This window comes from Gastrolobium bilobum, unplaced genomic scaffold (assembly GCF_033153095.1).
Source record: "Gastrolobium bilobum isolate Gb01-03AN ecotype WA unplaced genomic scaffold, APGP_CSIRO_Gbil_v1 utg913, whole genome shotgun sequence".
NCBI classification, from domain to species: Eukaryota; Viridiplantae; Streptophyta; class Magnoliopsida; order Fabales; family Fabaceae; genus Gastrolobium; species Gastrolobium bilobum.
Genome location: NW_026900059.1, coordinates 23,164 through 42,933, shown reverse-complemented (window position 1 = coordinate 42,933; position 19,770 = coordinate 23,164). Strand labels below are relative to the sequence as shown.

Sequence of the window (19,770 nt, the reverse complement as noted above, 5' to 3'; positions counted from 1 at the left end):
CATGTGACACCATTGATCTTTTTTGATCTAATGGCTCTTAGATGAGGTGTCAAATTTAAAATTTGACACTAGTGTCAAATGATCCTACCTCTCTCTCTCTATATATATATATATATACATATATATATATATATTATGAGATTAATATTTCTTATATTGTAGGAGATAAAATTATCTTCTGTACACATATAAAAATGTGTGGAGTACATATAAGGTCATGTGAAGATTAATAAATTCAGTTGATATTGAGTAATTGTTAAAACTAGTTGATCTAATAATCAAATGCCGCTTTACGAACAAGAGAAATATTTTTGGAGATATTTCAATTAGTTCATCGCATCACGACTAGTTCGATTCGGGATGAATCTCAAGATTAAGGCTTTAAACTCTCCCAAAGACGATATTAGGGAGGATCGAACAAATGCTCTCACCCTCACTTGTTTAATTTCTTAGCGTCAACTGAACTATTATCATTTGATACCAACAAGAGAAACATAATTACAAGCGAGTTATACTTTATTAAAAAAAGAATATTCAAATGTTAAAGTAATCACTTGCAGGAAGGAATATTTCTTAATTAATAATTGGAAAAAGTATTTTTCCAGTTATCGAAGATAAAGTTATCTCTAGTGAGCTCAAAACGATATTGTTTCGGGGTTATAAGATTAAAAAATTATAATGATAAAGACTAATATAACCTGCAATATATTATAATTACAAAACACCTTAATTTCTATCCCAAAACGACGTAGTTTTGAGCTAACCGGAAATAACTTAATTCTATTGACGGGAGAAATCATTTACCCTTAATAATTAGTATAGGAGATAGGATCATTTGACACCAGTGTCAAATTTGAAGTTTGACACCTCATCTGAGAGCCGTTAGTTCAAAAAAGATCAACGACTATGATTTGTGAGCATGTGACACCATTGATCTTTTTTGATCTAACGGCTCTCAGATGAGGGATCAATCTTCAAATTTGACACCGGTATTAAAAGATCCTGCCTCTTAGTATAGTTTTTAAAACCAAATTAGCCAGTTGGGCTGGAATAACCAGAAACCAGCTCATCAGCTAATAAATTCGATTATAAAATCGGTGTTTCAAAAGCCAACGCTGAACATAGAACTTGTAATTGGTCATAGATTATTGGATAAATGAAACGCAATCTATCAATAAGAGTAATGATTATTTTCGATAACATAATTTCATTAATTTATTTAATATAAAATAATTAATGGAGCACATATAAACGGTGGTGACAAAAAGTTTTGAGGGACCAAAGAAATAACTAAATAAGGACAAATAATTAGGAGTGAGTCAATTTAAAAATAATAAAAATAAAAGTTCGAAGAAAAAATAAGTTTGCACTTGAGAGGGACGAATTTATGATATACGTTACCTTTCTCGTAAATAAGAATAAGGATTTAGACAAAGATTTATATAAATTTGGGTGATAGTATTAGTCCCCTTAATATATATATATATATATATATATATATATATATATGCAAAATAATTTATCGTGTGACTTGGTGCAAGGTTTTGTCCAGTCAAAAAATTATAATTATTATTATTTATAATATATAGTTATAATATTAAAATATTTTTTCTCTCACGCCATCCGACAAGTCTTTGAAAAGATATTAAGGAAAGAAAAAAAAACAGTTTTAATATTATAAGTGATTATAACTATGTACCACTCATAGTATAGACTTAAATTTCTGAAGAGAGAAAAAAAATAACTTTAATATCATAACTATGTTTACTCTTATAGTATGCATGATACCATTTTGTTCCCTGACACTATTTCTGAAAAGAAATATTTTTTTTCTATTTTTGCGCCTTGAAACAGTTTTTGTGAAAAAAGAATATTTGATAACATATTCTATCCATTTCTATTCTTAATAACAAAAATTAAAAAAAATTAATTTCAAGAAAATTGTCATGCATAACCTTAATATAAAGTTATAAATTTTTAATTGAAATAAAACCTTATATCACTTGATATTATATCTACAAATCCATATATATATATTGTAATTTTTTATTGAAAATGAGTTAATAATTGTGTGTCTGCCATTAAAATGAGTATTTAATTTTTATTTTGAAAAGAAGACAAAAGCTATGCTAGTTTCATGGTTTTCAGATATTCTTCTGCTTGTAGACTACACGTTTACATCTCAAAAGAGAACAATTTCCACTAGTAGACAAATTAGGGAGTAAGAATATAACCACATATACTGGTCCCCAACCAACCACCCCTTCACACAACTACAACTTTCAACTGCAATAGATTAATTGATTTCCCATCATTTCAAGCTTTACTTGCAGGCTTCATAATTTGGCCCAACCTTTCGCAAACCATTGGCTGTTTTAGATGGCCATGTGTCCAATACACATACAAAGTTAACCAAATTGCTGCACATAATGGGAACTATAAATGTTTCCACTCAATTTAATGCTCCTGAAAAAGATCCATACGAGGATTAATGTTGTAACTTATTGGCTCTCTTTTTTTTTTTTCCTTTTTATCCCAAAAAATTGTAGACAATATATTTTTTTTTTTTGTATCAAATAACTTGAACTAACTCATTATTAATGATATATTTTTTTTTTATAAACCATATTCTCCGTAAGATAATTTTATTCGAGTCGAGAATATTCATATATAAAATAATTTTGTATAATTTCATCTCATAATAAAATTGTTTTAAAGAAAGTATCAAATAAAAACTTTGTTACTATAAAATACATAAAAACTTAGTGTGTTCCGACAAGACTCGACAATAATCTATTTCTATCCATGCCTAGGAGAAAATAGAGGACAATTTATCACAACTAGAGGGTATCTGATGTAATGCAATTGCCAATTGGACAATTCAAGTTCTTTTGTTTGCGACAAAATAATGCTATAGTACGTCCTTTATGTCACTACCCTAACCCAAATAGGAAGCTAATTTCATTGGATCATATACCAACACCGCATCAATTGCAGTTTCTTGAATAGATAGAGATGCAATAAAAAAGTGTTTCTTTTATTTCTATGCAGAAGCACTATTCATGACCTGAATACAGTTTCTAAAAACTGTTTTTAATTTTTAGAATAAAAAAATGTTTTGTAAGATCTATTTTGTAAAAGAAATTTTAAAAATTGCAATTATTTTTATTTTTAGCATCAAATTTAAACAACGTGTTTGAATTGCTTTTTTGTTTTGTATTTTTACTTTTAAATTTAAAAAAATAAATACAAAAAACATGTGTCCATAACTATTCTGCAAAATAATTTAAAAAAAATAAAAAATAAAACACAATCAAACAAACTCATGTCTTTTAAGAGCCTGCCTTTTTTCCAAAGGTTCTTTCAGAGAAATCCCTTTTTTTTAAAAAAAATTATACTTATTTTTTATTATTTAAATAATATAGATACTAGATAAAAATCAATCGTGGCACAACATAAATATTACACTTGAGAAGTGAGTTCATACACAAATTTACACTTGTTTTTTTTTTTAAGAGTTATAATTAGAACCATTCAACCATATCTTAGCAAGAGTACATAAAATAAATGTTATTAAAATCGATCTCGTCATTGACCCGGTTGAGATACTGGGTCATTGGTTCAGTCAGTGGATTACTGGTTAAATCGTATGACCCGATTTTTATATGCAATTCTGTAATTTACATTAAAAAATTATAAACATACTTAAATATCTAAAAAAATGATAAAAATTTCAAATATTTTAATATTAAAAAATAATAAATCACATATTATTATTCAATAAAGGCTCAAACAAAAACACAATGATCGTGATACGGTACTTCATGTTCAGTAAACGACATCTCTAATTATAAATCAAATCAAAATTTCTTGCATAGTGCATAATTGAGATAATATTAGTGTTGTTGGTACATAACATATGTAAGTCAATAAACAAAAAATACTCAAATATGTTCATCATAATTTTTTTTTGGAAAAAAGTTTTTTGGATTTTTTTTTGGGACCGAGCCGTATCACCGATTTTCACAAAAATTGGCCGGGCCGCACTGATTTTGATACATGGTCGGTCTGTTGCTTCACCCGAATCAGTTATATGACCGATTTACTGGTTTTCGAGTCGATCCATCCGGGTCGGTCCGATTTTATTAACATTGCATAAAAGAAAGAAAAGGATAACAATCAAATTAATAAAATCGGACCGACCCGGCTGGATCGACCCAAAAATCGGTAAATCACTCATATAACTGGTCATGATGAATCGGGTCGTCCCGGAAATCAGTAAATCAGTCATATAATCGGTTCGGGTGAAGTAACAGACCGGCTATACATCAGAACCGATGCGACCCGATCGATTTTTGTGAAAATCGATGACCCGACCCGGTTCCAAAAAAAATCATAATGGACATATTTAAGTATTTTTTGCTTATTGACTTAAATAAGTTATGTACCTACAACCCTAATATTATTTCAATTATGCACTATGCAGGAAATTTTGATTTGATTTATAGTTAGAGATGTCGTTTCTGAACATGAAGCCTTGTATCACGATCATTATATTTTTGTTTGATCCTTTATTGTATAATAATGTGTAATTTATTATTTTTATATTAAAATATTTGAAATTTTCATCATTGATTTTAGATATTTGAGTATGTTTATAATTTTTTAATATAAATTACATAATTGTATATAATAATGTGTGATTTCATATAATTATCGGGTTATATAATTTAACTAGTGATCCATTAGCAGGATCAATGATCTAGTACCTCAACCGAGATATTTTAATAACATTGATAACCATGCATGCAACCAAACTCATGCATGTGATTATAAGAAAATTGAAATCCTAAGCTTTGTCAAATACCCAATCAACCTTTCGGATTAACATCAAAAGGTTTATCCTCGGGAAATAAGAACAAAAAAAAAGCTGCTTTTTATCATAGACCTATTAGAGAAAAGGGACGAGGACATTGAGGAGGAAGGCGGGGGAAGACCAATAATGTTATCAACAAAATTGAATGGGGACCCCATTGCAGAAAGAAAAAAAAAAGTGAATGGTAAGAATTCAAATCCTTATCCAAACTGCAAAAAGTGTTTGGAGTTTGGACCACTTCCTGTGTTGTGCTTTAGCTACATGAAGTTAACCAATATTTTACAAGGCCTTAACAATATATATATATAGTCACATCAATATAATAAGTTGAAAGGTGTTTGCTTTTGATAGGTTGATTTTGCAATTCTGCAGTGAATTATATGATAGACAGTATGATAGAAAACAGGAAATTTGGCTTTTGTTTTGAACTATTTTGGTTGCATACTTAGCAATCAAGGGAAATTCTTCTGGAGATTCCTGGAGTTTGTACTTGTATTATTGCTATATTTGAATTTTGTTTTCCACTTAAACAACCTAACTACTTTAAAGGGTGTATTATTCCTTTATTTAACAAGCTTTCTCTGGGATTTGTCCTAAGTAGATTCCTAAGAGAAGTTTTGTTTGTCTTTTCAGAAATATGAGTCAACGGAAAAAAGTTAGCCGTAACCAAGTATTTGACTGACTCTTACTTAATTAGGATGAGAAAACTAAAGTTTCTGTGTAATGTTCAAAAAATCAAAAGTAGTTATACATGATTGGACCTCCTGTGGTCCTAAATTGCCACACCATTGACTATAAGGCTGCAGTGACACTGGCAATAAAAGTAGCAAAACACAAATACCTTATAGTTGTTGAAAAATAATTATTTCATTTAATAGAAACAAAATTATAAATGAAAATAAAGGTGGAGTCCATTTTTTTTTTGTCTGTATAGAAAATATATTTCTCTTATATAACATAAGAAAAATATAACTCTCATAAATTATTTGCAGTTAAGAGAGGTGTTTATATACAAGGGAAAAATAACTGAATGTGAATTGCTTAATTATATAATTTTTTTACTTGAATTATTATTTTTAAGTGATAAGATTGCTTGCTATGAAATATCATGTGTTCGAATTTAGGAAATAATATTTTTACAAAAAATATAATAATAAAATTACATACAATCTCACACTTACTCTCGTAAGTGGAAGGATACGGGATTTGTCCTATCATGAAAAAAGTTTATCAACTTTCTTTATGTTAATTCTACCTATGAACACACTGAAACGGATAGGGTAAAAGCAAAAAATAATCATTGATTATGATTTCAAAAGGAGTAAAAAAATAGGTACGTAAAGGGAAGGAAGTTAAAGATGTTGAAAGAGGAGGGGGAAAGCAACATCATCTAGATCCTTTTCGTATGTGGAAGATTTCTTTAATTTGTAAATTACCCAAAGGTTGCGTTATTCTCTCGTTATAGAATCTTTCTGGCGTGGCAATGTTTTCCACTTGGTGGATATGCTTCATTGAGAAGAGCAGTAGTTTTGCTATTGGAGAATACATCAAGTTCGTTCTCTAGCATAACCAACTTGTTTACTGATGCTTTTATAGAGGTTGCTTTTGCCAAGAACAAAATATTACTATTAAATCTTAGCTATTAATTGGTGTGTTGGATGTTGATCACATTGTCCTTCGTACATAGAATACATCAATCTAGGTATTGGCCTTCATGTAATGGTGGAGCTATAGGGAGGGACTAGCGGCCGAGCATTAAAGGTCTCCCTATAAATTTTTATAAGGTTTTTTTCTTCTAATTTTTTGGTTATATATCTAGAGGAGGTATATTTTTACTACCAAATTTTTTCACTACCAACTTACTACCTATCTAATCACCATTAGATTAATATTTTCTCTCTATTCAAAAGCTTTTTAACATTCTTTCTCTTTGATCCAATGGTGATGTGATGGGTAATAAGTTAGTAGTGAGAATTTTTGGTAGTTAAAATATCCTCACTCATATATCTAATGCTCGTCCCTCTTCAAAATTTACAAAAACCTTTAAGTGTAAATATTATTTCTATTTTTTTGTCATATAAATAATTATAACTTTAAAGAAAAAATTTACATCATAATTTCGTTCTCCTTCAAAAAAAATTCTAACTCCGCCATTGTTTTCATGATAAAAATAAAATAAAATTTAACATGCACTGAGATGATATATAACACTATCTATGATGTGCTTATTAATGTATATATACCTTCATTTACTGGATTTTTATCTCTATAAGCATTGCTATGAGACTAATCTTCTGAGTATAGTGGCAAGTGTTGCTAACCAAGATATTGCGCTCATGCATTTAGGTTAACCTTGTTTTCCATATATTACAGCATTCAATTTCTAGACCATGCATGTTATCATTCATAATTGGATGAAAGATATGAAGATAATTACGCATTGCATGTTCTGATGTGGTTTGTACTTTTTCTCTTTAAAAATACAACATGATTCTATGCATACATGTTGATACATCATGGAGTGCTTACATTGTGATGATTTATATTTATGCCTAATTTGATTTCGGTTAATCATATCTGAATGAGAATAATTAAGCTTCATTCTATTCTAGATGATCTCACATGTAAGTAACGGTTGTTTTGATGCAAGTTATGAAATTGAAGCACGTCGTATACTCAAAACAAATGGAAGAGATAGGAGAGAGAATCGGGAAAAGAAAAAAAATTTAAAATAGATCCCACCTAAAATTTGTATGTGTATTATGCAACATAAGAAAAACAAATTTTTTTTTATAAGTGACAGCCATAAGTTGGTACAAAACTGAAAGATGTTACATTAGGACCCAAGTTTTCAGACCATAAAGATGGGCTTGCATTAAACCCAAGGCATCAAAGTAGTCAAATGCTGATCCAAATTATAATAGAAGGCCAACGTAGGGCCCATTAAAAGTCCAATCCCAAAAATAAAAACAAAACAAATCCTTACCCAAAAAACATTGGTCTCTTGAGAGTGGAGATATAGGGCCTGATTAATTTCAGTTTTGTAAAACAGTTTTCTAATTTTAAAAACAAAAAACATGATTGATACTTGCTTACTGTTTTGTGTAAAAAAATTTAAAAACAGTTTTTAAATTTTAATTTTTAAAACAGAAATTACAGAACACCTTTAGGTGGTGTTTGGTTGGGAGCTTTTCAGCGGATATCTATGTTTCTCAAGTATGGCTTTTAGAAACACATGTTTGTTTCAACGTTTTTCACCAAAAACTCATCTATCCAATTTGTCTGAATTTATGAGAAACATAGATATCCGCACTATTTAGAAACCCAATTTGAAGGTGAGATTTTTCGGAAAACCGGTTATCTGACTTTTAATGCACTGTTGATTTCATAAAGTTATCTAATTTTCCCAGTAAAGTTTTTTTCCACCAAACAACTTTTTTTTACATTTCTCTACCTATCTCACTTTATCTATCTTTCCAATCATTTCTCTATCTATCTCATTTTCCTACTATTTCAAAAAAAAATTCCTGAACCAAACACCCCCTCAAGGTGTTTTTGTTTTAGTTTTTTACTTTTTGTTCTGAAAATATCAAAAACACCGAGAAGAGGTATTTCATTAGTGGCAAAGCTGTAATTAATCGAACACTATTCTTATGCTTGGTATCTAAAGTGTGACCACATCGCTTCCTCTTTCGTTTTCTTCCTCCTTCAACGGTGCTTGTGCTATCTTACTCTTTTATTGTATATGTCGCCAAAAATATTTTTTTAAGTCAAATAATGATAATTAAAAACAATATATTTTTTCTCATAAACTCTTCCTAATCATAAAAGTCAAAAACAATGATTCCACTCCAGAAATGATGTTAGAGAACAAAATAACTATTATGCATATGCTGATAAAATGTTTTTTTTTATGGTTAGAATGTTCTTTATTAGAATTAAAATGTTTCATTTTCTAATTATATGTCTTATTTTAAAAAATATATCAAACGAAATAAAATTTATATAATATTATATATTATCTATTCTAACATGTTTATCAAAAGACTAGTAAACAACTCATCTCTCAATTTACCAACAAAAAAAAAAAACTTATCTCTCTCGGTTCTCCCTAATAAGGATGACAATATATGAAACGACTAACTAGGAACATACAACCTTATTCATATTAGGTCACTTGTTTAGTATATTGGTAAAGTTAATATATTTTTAAGCTTATTTAGTTAAAAAAAAAACAGTTTTCAGGCCATCAATTTTATTTTATTTTTTAAGTTTAGCAAACTAGTTTAATCCTCATCTTGATGTGGATGTTCACAGCTCAAATATGATTGCCTTTCACGAAGGATATATGTGATTTATAAAAAAAAAAAAGTTTATTTAATTAAATAATAAAGGTAATTATGACTTGTTTGTTTATTTAAATGTTTAGGCCCAATAAGAACTTTGACTCATTAACTTATTTTAAGTTCTGATAAATTATGTTAAAAGTGGGCTTGTTTGTTCATTTAAAAAGTTATTGCAAAGTATATCTTTAAATAATTTTTAAAATAAGATTAAGGCTTTAAAAAAACTTTCATATCAAGTATAACCTTAAAAAAAAAATTATATTAGATATATAAATTAAATTCTTATCATTGCAAGTATAACTTCCCTACGCCACATGTACTATTAAGATGGTGCAAAGTACAAATTGGTAGATTCCTCTCACCGATAGATGTTTTTGGATCTGTTACTCAAAGAAATGCAATGGTACGAACAAGACCTAATCCCAATGCCCAAACCTCTATGTTATGAATCTTATTATGTTACTGCATGGGGTTTCTTTGCCACACGAAATTAAAATGAGAAAGATAACATTCACTAAGCAAACATATCCATGTATGCATTAAATATCAAGTGACATAATTTACTCTCAGTAACCATCTTATTCTTTGCATGATGCTGGCCAAAAAAAAAAAAAAACGTTTCACCTACACAAAAAAAGAGAAGAAAATGTATTTCAAAAAAAAAAAAAAAAGAGAAGAAAATGTTAGAAGGAAATAAATTACAAAAAATAGCACTAGGCAAGTTTTAACCTAAGTCAACCTCATGCTCATGCACAAAAGCAAAAGTCATACATACTTTGCAATCAAACATGCAAATTACAATGTATCAGTATCATCGTATTCATCAATTAAATTAACACCCTCCTCATTTACATCCTTGCCCGGATCCAATCTCGTCCTCCTTACTTTCTCAATTTTCTTTTTCTTTTTTTTTTGAATATTACAGGAATCAAACTTGCAACCTAATACACACTACACACACCCAACACCACTAGGCTAATCCTAGTGGTGCAATTTCTTTCTATTCTTTAATACTAGCACCACCTTTCCCATTTTAGAAATGTACTATGTTAAAATTTTACCCATTCGTCGTGTGAAAATTGTGTCTGCCTCTCTTTCTTTTCATTTTTTTTTTTTAGTAAACTTAGGGTGTCCCCACCCCTAAGGACGAGACTAATTCCTTTGTGGCCTGGAGCATAACAATTTTGGCTGGAGCATAACGATTTTTTCATCGCTGACCCCAAAATATTTTTCGTAGGAATTGAATCCATCACTTCATCAGTCACAGGGATTCGATCTTTGAGCTACAGTCCACTTATCAAATGAGCTATATCTTGAGGGTTGCATCTACCTCTCTTTATATATATTAAATAGGTGGAGTCTTATGAAAATTTATAAATATTTATGAAAATAGAGTTTGCTATTTTTCCTCATATTGTTCTTATAAACTGGTTTTTATGAAGAAACCACATAAGACATATAGCCCAAAAACAAAAATAAGAGTCCACATTTCATAGGAAGATAAGATGTTCTGGGCTTTTCTAATGGGCCATTTGATCAGGTGACAACAACAAAGCCCAATTAGAGAAAAGGCGCAAATTATGTAATGAATTTAATATTTCTTCCCTGTTCCTTTCTTTCCCTGTGCTTCTTTTTTTCCTTTCCTATCTTTTACAAGATTCTATTATCACCCTCAGTTTGCCAATAAATTTTTGCATAACAAAACCCCCTTAAATGCACATAATATTAACAACACAACACCCTCCTCTCAAAACGCCGAACCCTCTTTTTCTCTTTTTCTAGCATACTTTTCAATCCCTAATATTCATTTCATGTTTCACAGACAACAACCACACCTCGTTTTGAACCCTTTCTCTATCTACACCAAGACCATTTTTTGATCGGACCCCAACTCTTCTTTCCCCTTATAATTGATGCCCACCATCTCTTCTACGCATTTCTGTTTTTGCCCACTACGCTATTGATTCGCCCCCACACTCCAACTGTGTTGGGATTTACCCTTTTCCATTAGGGTTTTAATCATCTAAGCTCTTCTCTTATTATTGAAAAGCAACTTTTTTATTGCTTTGATTCATTGGGTCTTTTATTTTTTTGCATAATCTTGTTTTTTTTTTCACTTTTGGGGATTCGTTTTTGTAGTAGGTGGGCACTCTGAAATTGTGGGGTTCTATGTGTTTGTGTTATTTTTGGAAAACACCGAGAATTGGTTTAGTGGAATTTGACTCTCTTTTTTTCTGGTTTAATTTTTGAACTGCAGAGGGAATAAAGTCCTATCTTGGTTTGTTTGTTGTGCACTGGAAAAAAAAAAAAACTTTCCCTTCAAAAGGTTGGGGGAAGGCATTAAGATAATAGCTACTGCTGCAAGCTTTTCTTGTGTGTTGCTTTTGCTAGTTTCAATTTCAACATTGGTAGTTGGGTTATCTGGAAGAAGCTTAGGTGGTGGTGTCTTGGGTTGGGTTGGTAGGTTTACTTGGGAGGGTTGGAAGAGAAAAAAAAATAGGCTTGCATGGGAGAACATGAGGGGTGGGCACAGCCACCAAGGGCACTATTGCCGAATGGCTTGTTGCCCAATGAAGCTGCCTCTGTAATACAGGTGCTTGACTCAGAGCGATGGTTGAAGGCTGAACAAAGGACTGCAGAGCTGATTGCCTGCATTCAGCCTAATTCGCCATCCGAGGAGCGCCGAAATGCAGTTGCAGACTATGTCCAGCGGCTGATCATGAAATGCTTCTCTTGCAAGGTGGGTGTGTTGTGTTAAGATTGTGGAGTATTTGTTGCTTAAGAGCTTTTGATTAGTTAATCATGCATTATTTTACCTATAATTATGATATGATATTTTAATTATTGAAGGTTGTTATGACCAATCTCGGTATCATTATTGAAGGATGTAAGCATGTATCAACACTATTATGCTGTTACTAGTCTTTAAACTGAGCAGCAGCTAAGTCAGAAATTCTAATTTGTGGTTAGAAGTTGCACATATGATGTGTTGTAGTGGAGGAATATCAAATCGTGGTTTTGGTAGTGAAATTATGTTGCCCGTGTAGTGAATTATTTTTTGTCATGCCCTTTTAGTGCAGTGGTTTATGATTTTTAACTTTTAGTTTTATCTGCACATTATTCTGTAAATGATTGTTTATGTTTACAGGTGTTCACGTTTGGGTCGGTACCCCTCAAAACTTATTTGCCTGATGGAGATATCGACTTAACTTCATTCAGTGAGAATCAAACTCTGAAGGATACATGGGCACATCAGGTTCGTGACATGCTGGAGAATGAGGAGAAGAATGAGAATGCAGAGTTTCATGTCAAGGAGGTTCAGTACATCCAGGCTGAAGTAGGTTCTCTGATAACACAGCATCTTAAAATTGTTAAACTCTGACTCTATACTTGCAGTGTTGATTAATCATCTAATTTGCCAATATTATTTGTTTTCTCACTTTGGTTGAGATCTTATTGCCATGCTTAAGTTTGGAATCTTCTCAAGTTTATTTTGAAGTCTTGTGCTACTCTGCATTGACACGCTCAATGAGGATGAAACCTTTCGATGTGCAATCTTTCCTTCATTTAAGAAAAGAGAATTGGTTTGTTGATCTCTAGCTAAAATGTCATGGGGAAGTACGTGATGAATTTCTTGATAATAAGAGGAATAATTTTGTATTTGTCAATACGGAGTGAATGTTATGTACTAGATAATTGAACTTCAATAATATCAATGGTGCATCATTCATTATGTGAGAGTCAAAATGTGGATGACAAAACATTATAACATTTTGTGATTCTTCCTCTGCTTGCTTTCTCCTCATGAATTTACCTATTTGATAGGTGGGTATTGTTAGTGCATATGGCTTTTTTTTTTTGCAGTCGTGACATTATTGTGGAAACTTTAGTTCATAGGTATGCCTGATTATGCATATGAAAGTGATCGATTATTATGAAGTGTTAATTGCATAATAAAAGGAATTTCTTGATAATAAGAGGAATAATTTTGTAGTTGCCAACACAGAGTGAGAGTTATATACTAGATTATTGAACTTCTAATAATATCAATGGTACATCATTCATATGATCATATCAGAGACTCAAAAGTCGGATGACAAAACATCATACCATCTTGTGATTCTTCCTCTGCTTGCTTTCTCCTCATGATTTGACTTATGTGATAGGTGGGTATTATTAGTGCATATGACTTTCTTTTAAGTTTTTATGTGAGATTATTGTGGAAGCTTAAGTTCATGATATGGCTGATTATGTATATGGAAGTTATAGATCTTTATGAAGTGGTATTGCTATACATTGATAGCCGCGAAACACAATTTTTAGGTTGTATCAGCTCTTGTGAAAGAACAAATACCAGTTAAACTATTGCTAGCTTGAGAAACACAAATTGTATGTGATTATTTGCAGTATCCATATTTAATACTTCGGAGTTGTTGGTTAAGTATGGTTATGCATTTTAAAGTACTCAAAATTCTAAAATGTTTATGGACTAGCTATTTGTTTCTACAGTTATAATTGTTGCTAATTGTCTGGCTTTATTTAGCTTGTCCAAGAACGGCTTTTTGTTATTTTATTTATTTATTTTTTGGTGTTCTATTGGAATTATAGAATTAGCATTTTACATTGTTTCCCTTCACATTTGCAGGTGAAGATTATAAAGTGTCTTGTTGAGAATATTGTAGTAGACATTTCATTCAACCAGCTTGGAGGGTTGTGTACCCTTTGTTTTCTTGAGGAGGTAGTTTGGTTGATCCCAGAAGCCTCACTGTATCATATTCTTTGAAAATTTGACCTTGATACTATTTTTTATTGGATTTACAAGAACTTGAATTTACTGCTGTAGGTTGATAATCTGATTAACCAAAATCATTTATTCAAGCGTAGCATTATACTGATAAAAGCTTGGTGTTACTATGAGAGCCGAATACTTGGTGCCCACCATGGACTTATCTCAACTTATGCATTAGAAACCTTGGTTCTTTACATATTTCATGTTTTCAACAATTCCTTTGCTGGACCACTTGAGGTAGCAGAAATCACATGGCTTTCTTTTATTTTAGTGTTTTTGATGATTGATTTTTCATGGTATTGTCTTTGCTTATGTAGGTATTGTATCGATTTTTGGAGTTTTTTAGTAAGTTTGACTGGGAAAATTTCTGCGTAAGTCTATGGGGTCCAGTACCCATTAGTTCACTCCCAGATGTGACAGGTAGTTACATTCGATTTGAAGATTCCTTTGCCTTTATTTATTTAGGTCCATCTTGCTTATTGATTGTTCTTCTTCTTCCCTTACATTTTCCACAGCTGAACCTCCTCGAAAAGATGGTGGGGATTTACTGCTCAGCAAATTATTTCTTGATGCCTGTACCTCAGTTTATGCTGTTTGTCCTGGTGGCCAAGAAAATCAGGGACAACCCTTTGTTTCCAAGCATTTCAATGTTATCGATCCTTTACGTGTCAACAATAACCTTGGCCGTAGTGTTAGCAAAGGTGTGTTGGTCGCTAAAAATTTGGATTTGGCTCATTTTATGTATCTGTGTCACGACTTGTCAGATTATAATTTGGACTGAGTTCGTTTTGTATGGATCTGTCCCTGCTGCTAGTTTTTAATTTGACAATTGTAGCAGTTGTTCAAGATGAACTTTTTAAAGTTGTAAAGTTGAAAGATTTAAGAAAAGATATATCAGAGCTATGTACTATTTCTGCCATCTTTCAATTAGCAAGCATGTCTATTTCTGCTGTAGTTTAGTCTCTCGTTTTTTCCTGTCATTCTGAAATTTATGCAATAGATATGTAATGAAGAATGAATAAAACTTATAAGCAGATATTCAAACATGTTTCATCATTTTCATGATGACCAGCCATGTATCCCTACATGACTTTGGTAGTTTACTTTAATCTATATGTCTTTGGAGCCATTCTCATTTGTTCTTTATTTCCGTAAGTGGTAATATGGAAATCTGGACTTATTATTGGAGATTAGTGTTGTATATGTTGATGGTTTCCAGTAATTTTTGGTGCCCATCTGGGATTTGAAAATTGAACAAAATGAACCTTCAAATCTTTATCTAATCAGAACAAATGATGAAAGTATGGCAAATTTTATGCATCCTACTGGAATTAAACTTGTTTTGTATCAGTGGGTTTTTAGTTTCCTTAACTATTTTTAATCTATCTGTCTTTTTTGGTCACGGCTAATATTTGCATATATGATATACGTGAATCAGGTAATTTCTTTAGGATACGCAGTGCCTTTGCATTTGGGGCTAAAAAGCTGGCTAGATTACTTGATTGTCCAGAGGAGGAATTGTTTGTTGAAGTCAATCAGTTCTTTTTGAACACTTGGGATAGACATGGAAGTGGGCAACGACCTGATGTTCCAAGCAATGACTTATGGCGATTGAGGTTATCGAATCATGACCAATCACAGAGGTCTGAGAATCTCCAGAACAATAACCATAAAATTGATATTACCTCCAATCATGAATTTCATTTTGAAGGGGAACATGTTCCACAAAGTGGCCTATCTCAACGTAGTAATTTGTCATCTGAAAACTCATCCAAATTTAGTGATGTTTCTACAGTGTCACGTACTCAGACTCAAAAGAGTTATGGAAACCATAATAATTCTAGGACCTTTGATCAAGTCCGAAGGGAAACTAATTCTAATGAAGGTGCTCATGTTGACAAAGGTCAGAGAAAAGTTAAAGCGGATTACCCAGTGAATGATGTTCAGGGACGGTTTCTTTTTGCCAGGACACGATCTAGCCCTGAGCTGACTGACTCGTATGGTGAAGTTTCTTCCCAAGGAAGGCGTGCAAAAGCAGCAGAAAGTGGTAAAGGCCAGAATTCCTTTGCAAAGTTGGAGAATAGTCGCAGGAAGAATCTTCAACCTGATGTGGCTGCAAAAATTGATGACTCATCTGCTAGGCACATCTCATCTCGGGAAGTTCTTGGTAGTACCGCTCATTCAAACAGTTATCATGATGAATCAGGCTCAGGGATTGTGAGTGAAGAGTTTGCATCTGTTGCAGGAGCTGTTGGAATTCAGATGATGCATCAGGAGGAGCAAGACCTTTTGAATATGATGACATCTCCCACAGCTCAAGGTTTCAGTGGTCAGGCTCAGGTTCCAATGAATTTAGCTCCAGGTCACCTACCATTTCCCTTTCCACCCTCCATTCTTGCATCAATGGGATATGCTCAGAGAAATGTGGGTAATATTCCCTTTATTGAGGCTCCTTGGGGTACAAATATGCAATTTCCTCAAGGTCTAGTCCCTTCACCATTGACTCCATATTTCCCTGGCATAGGATTAACCTCAAATCCTCAAGATTTAATGGAAACCGGCAATGAGAATTTTGCAGAAACTGAGAATGATTTCTGGCATGATCAGGAAAGAGGTTCTGCTAGTGGGGTTGAAGTTGGTAACGGAAATTTTGAAATGCTTCCGGATGATAAACAACAGTCAACTTCTGGTAGTTATAACTTTGTCTCATCATCTCGGGTAGGCAGCTCGAGTAGTTCCCCCAGAATTCAGCAGAAGTTTACTAAAGAAAACCGAGGATCAACAAGAGAAGAGCATATTGATAATTTTCATTATCAAGATGGCCAAAGAAATGAGGTTTATTTTGATGATAGAATAGCTAATTCTGAGTTGCCCAGTGCACCACCTTCAAGCTCCTTCAGGAGTAAGACCTCTTCTGAAAGCTCTTGGGAAGGATCGTCAGCCAAATCCTCAAAATCAACAAGGGAAAAGAGGGGGAGGAAAAATACTCTCTCGGTACCATCTGCTGTTTACGGGAAGGGTAAAAATTCAGAAATTTTATCCAATCGAATAGATGATGAAAACAGAGAGTGGACTCCTTTGTCGACTATGGCATCTGATATGTCTGAAAGAAGCACTGTGCCCCCAACTGTAACTTCCCTGCAAATCCCAAGGCATCAAAAATCTGGTTTTGAAGCCCCTCAGACAAGTGGATCAGATTCTCCATTACCCATAGCGCCCGTGCTTTTAGGTCCCGGTTCTCGTCAACGGGCAATTGATAATTCTGGGGTTGTTCAATTCGCATTCTATCCTACAGGGCCACCAGTACCCTTTGTTACAATGCTTCCTTTTTATAATTTTCCAACCGAGTCTTCTGACACATCGACAAGCAACTTCAATGTGGAAGAAGGGGAAGATAACAGTGATTCTGGTCAGAATTATGATTCATCTGAGGGATACGAACAGCTTGAGGTACCAAGCCCATCTAATTCTATGGCAAGGGCTGCTATTGAGTCATCAGAGCACAAGCCTGACATTCTTAATAGTGACTTTGTTAGCCACTGGCAGAATTTGCAATATGGGCGATTTTGTCAAAACTCGCGTCATCCTCCTTCAATGGTCTATCCTTCACCTGTAATGGTACCTCCTGTTTATTTGCAGGGTCGTTATCCTTGGGATGGTCCTGGAAGACCTCTTTCAACTAACATGAATCTTTTCACTCAGCTTATGAGCTGTGGCCCGCGTCTAGTTCCTGTTGCACCTCTCCAGTCTGTTTCTAATAGACCTACCAATATTTACCAACGTTTTGCAGATGATATGCCGCGGTATCGAAGTGGGACTGGAACCTACCTGCCAAATCCGGTATGATTAATTTCTAAGAAACTTTGGTACTTTTTGCTTCTTACAACATGTGTATCAAAATAAAAAAGTGTTTCCATTTCAGAATCCATTTTCAGTCTGCTCTATTGTACTGCTGTTTTCGTTATGGTATTTTACCTTCTTTTTTTATTTTATTTCAGAAGGTTTCTGCTCGGGATCGACATTCCACTAATACCAGAAGGGGAAATTACAACTACGATAGAAACGACCACCATGGTGATAGAGAAGGAAATTGGAACATGAACTCAAAGTTGCGAGCAACTGGGCGTGGCCATAATCGCAACCAAACTGAGAAGCCTGGCTCAAGGCCAGAGCGGTTGGCAACTAGTGAGAGCCATGCTGAGAGACCGTGGGGTTCACATAGACAAGAGTCCTTCAATTCTCACCAGAATGGGCCAGTGCGTGCAAATTCTTCACAGAACAATCCTACCAATGTAGCTTATGGAATGTACTCCATACCAGGCATGAACCCCAGTGGGGTCTCATCAAATGGGCCAACAATTCCATCTCTTGTAATGTTGTATCCTTATGATCATAATGCTGGCTACAGTTCACCAGCAGAGCAGCTAGAGTTTGGGTCTTTGGGACCAATGGGTTTCTCAGGTGTCAATGAGGGAAATCAGTCTGGTGGAGCACTTGAAGACCAGAGATTTCATGGTGGCTCTCAACGATCCTCACCAGACCAACCCTCTTCACCCCATGTTTCAAGGTAGTTGTCCCTCTCTTATGCTACCTACCTCTTTTGGTTAGGAGAATAAATTTATTAGCATCTTGTTTATTTCAAATTTATTATTTTTATTTTTATTATTATTATATTTTTCATTTGGGTTCATCCGTCACCGATCCCAGCTAGTTTGGGATGAAGGTATTGTCGATGTTGATGTTGATGTTAATTATTATTATTATTATTTCACATGGGCAAGGTTCGATTCATGTTATTAGTGTCTTGTAAATGCAAGGTAAAGTTGTCTATGATGGACTCACACAACGAGTCTAGTCCTTCCCAGAACCTTGTGTATAGCTGGAACTTTATAGCACTAGGTTTTCTTTTATTATTATTATTCACTTGGACTGTTTTTTGATGTCTTAATTTTATGGTTTTTTACAGGGGGCCTTGATTCTTGTGCCTGATCAGTGTGCAGGAAGAATTATGGATTGAAAAGAGGAGGATTTTCCTCCTTTTCATATCAGGGCTTGGTAGGGCATGTAAGTGGTTCCAAAGCATTCTTGTTAAAAAGAAAGAATCCAAGTATAATGGATTGATCTTTATGGTGAAGGTCCCTTGTTTGTGCCTAGGCTCTTGCATGTACACATACATAGGTGATTAACCAACTTTGGTTATGTTTGTCCATCCTAGAAGAGAGTGGTGACAAAGAGGACGCAGTACTCCTCCCAGTATACCAAAAGAAAGGGGGATGGAAGACTCGGTGATTAGATTTTTGTTGAAGTTTTAGACACAATTGTAACCCAATCAAAGTAGAAAACTGTGCTTAGGTTCAGAATTTAGAAATTTTACAATGTTACAGATTTGTCAGCATCACTTTTACAGAGTGTAGTAGGGTGCTTGTTTTAGAACATGCAGAAGATATTTCTTTTAACTTTTGAAACATTGTTACAGTTTAGCAATAAAATTGTCATAATATTAGATGTAATTAACTAGAGTATCCATCTTCCTCCGATGTCCACCTATAAAAAAGAATGATAATTACGGATGAAAGTCCTAATGATGGAAACTTGCAAAAGTTTTGTTTGGCAAGAAAAAATGCTAAGAAAGTAGTGTGAGAAGTTAGAGGCAAGGTTTTTGCATATTTATATAAAAGTCTTGGGAGCAAGGGTGGTGAAAAATATATATATAAACTTGTAAAAATGAGGGATAAGAAAATTAAAGATCTCACCCAAGT

General features: G+C 33.2%; 1 protein-coding gene across 3 annotated transcripts; it reads left to right on the top strand.

Annotated features, from left to right (window-relative positions):
• The first annotated feature begins 10,877 nt into the window (after positions 1-10,877).
• LOC133295070 (uncharacterized) lies at positions 10,878-19,512 on the top strand. 3 transcript variants are annotated; one of them, XM_061493856.1, is made up of 9 exons: positions 10,878-11,962; positions 12,371-12,559; positions 13,868-13,960; positions 14,066-14,248; positions 14,329-14,431; positions 14,527-14,712; positions 15,450-17,851; positions 18,013-18,578; positions 18,978-19,512. In XM_061493856.1, exons 1-9 carry the CDS (start codon positions 11,729-11,731, stop codon positions 18,985-18,987), a joined length of 3,966 nt encoding a protein of 1,321 aa, XP_061349840.1. In that variant the 5' UTR covers positions 10,878-11,728; the 3' UTR covers positions 18,988-19,512. The 3 variants fall into 3 exon arrangements, with proteins under 3 accessions (XP_061349840.1, XP_061349839.1, XP_061349841.1); XM_061493855.1 differs by having other exon boundaries at positions 18,010-18,578; XM_061493857.1 differs by having other exon boundaries at positions 10,878-11,968; positions 18,010-18,578.
• The last annotated feature ends 258 nt before the right edge of the window (positions 19,513-19,770 follow it).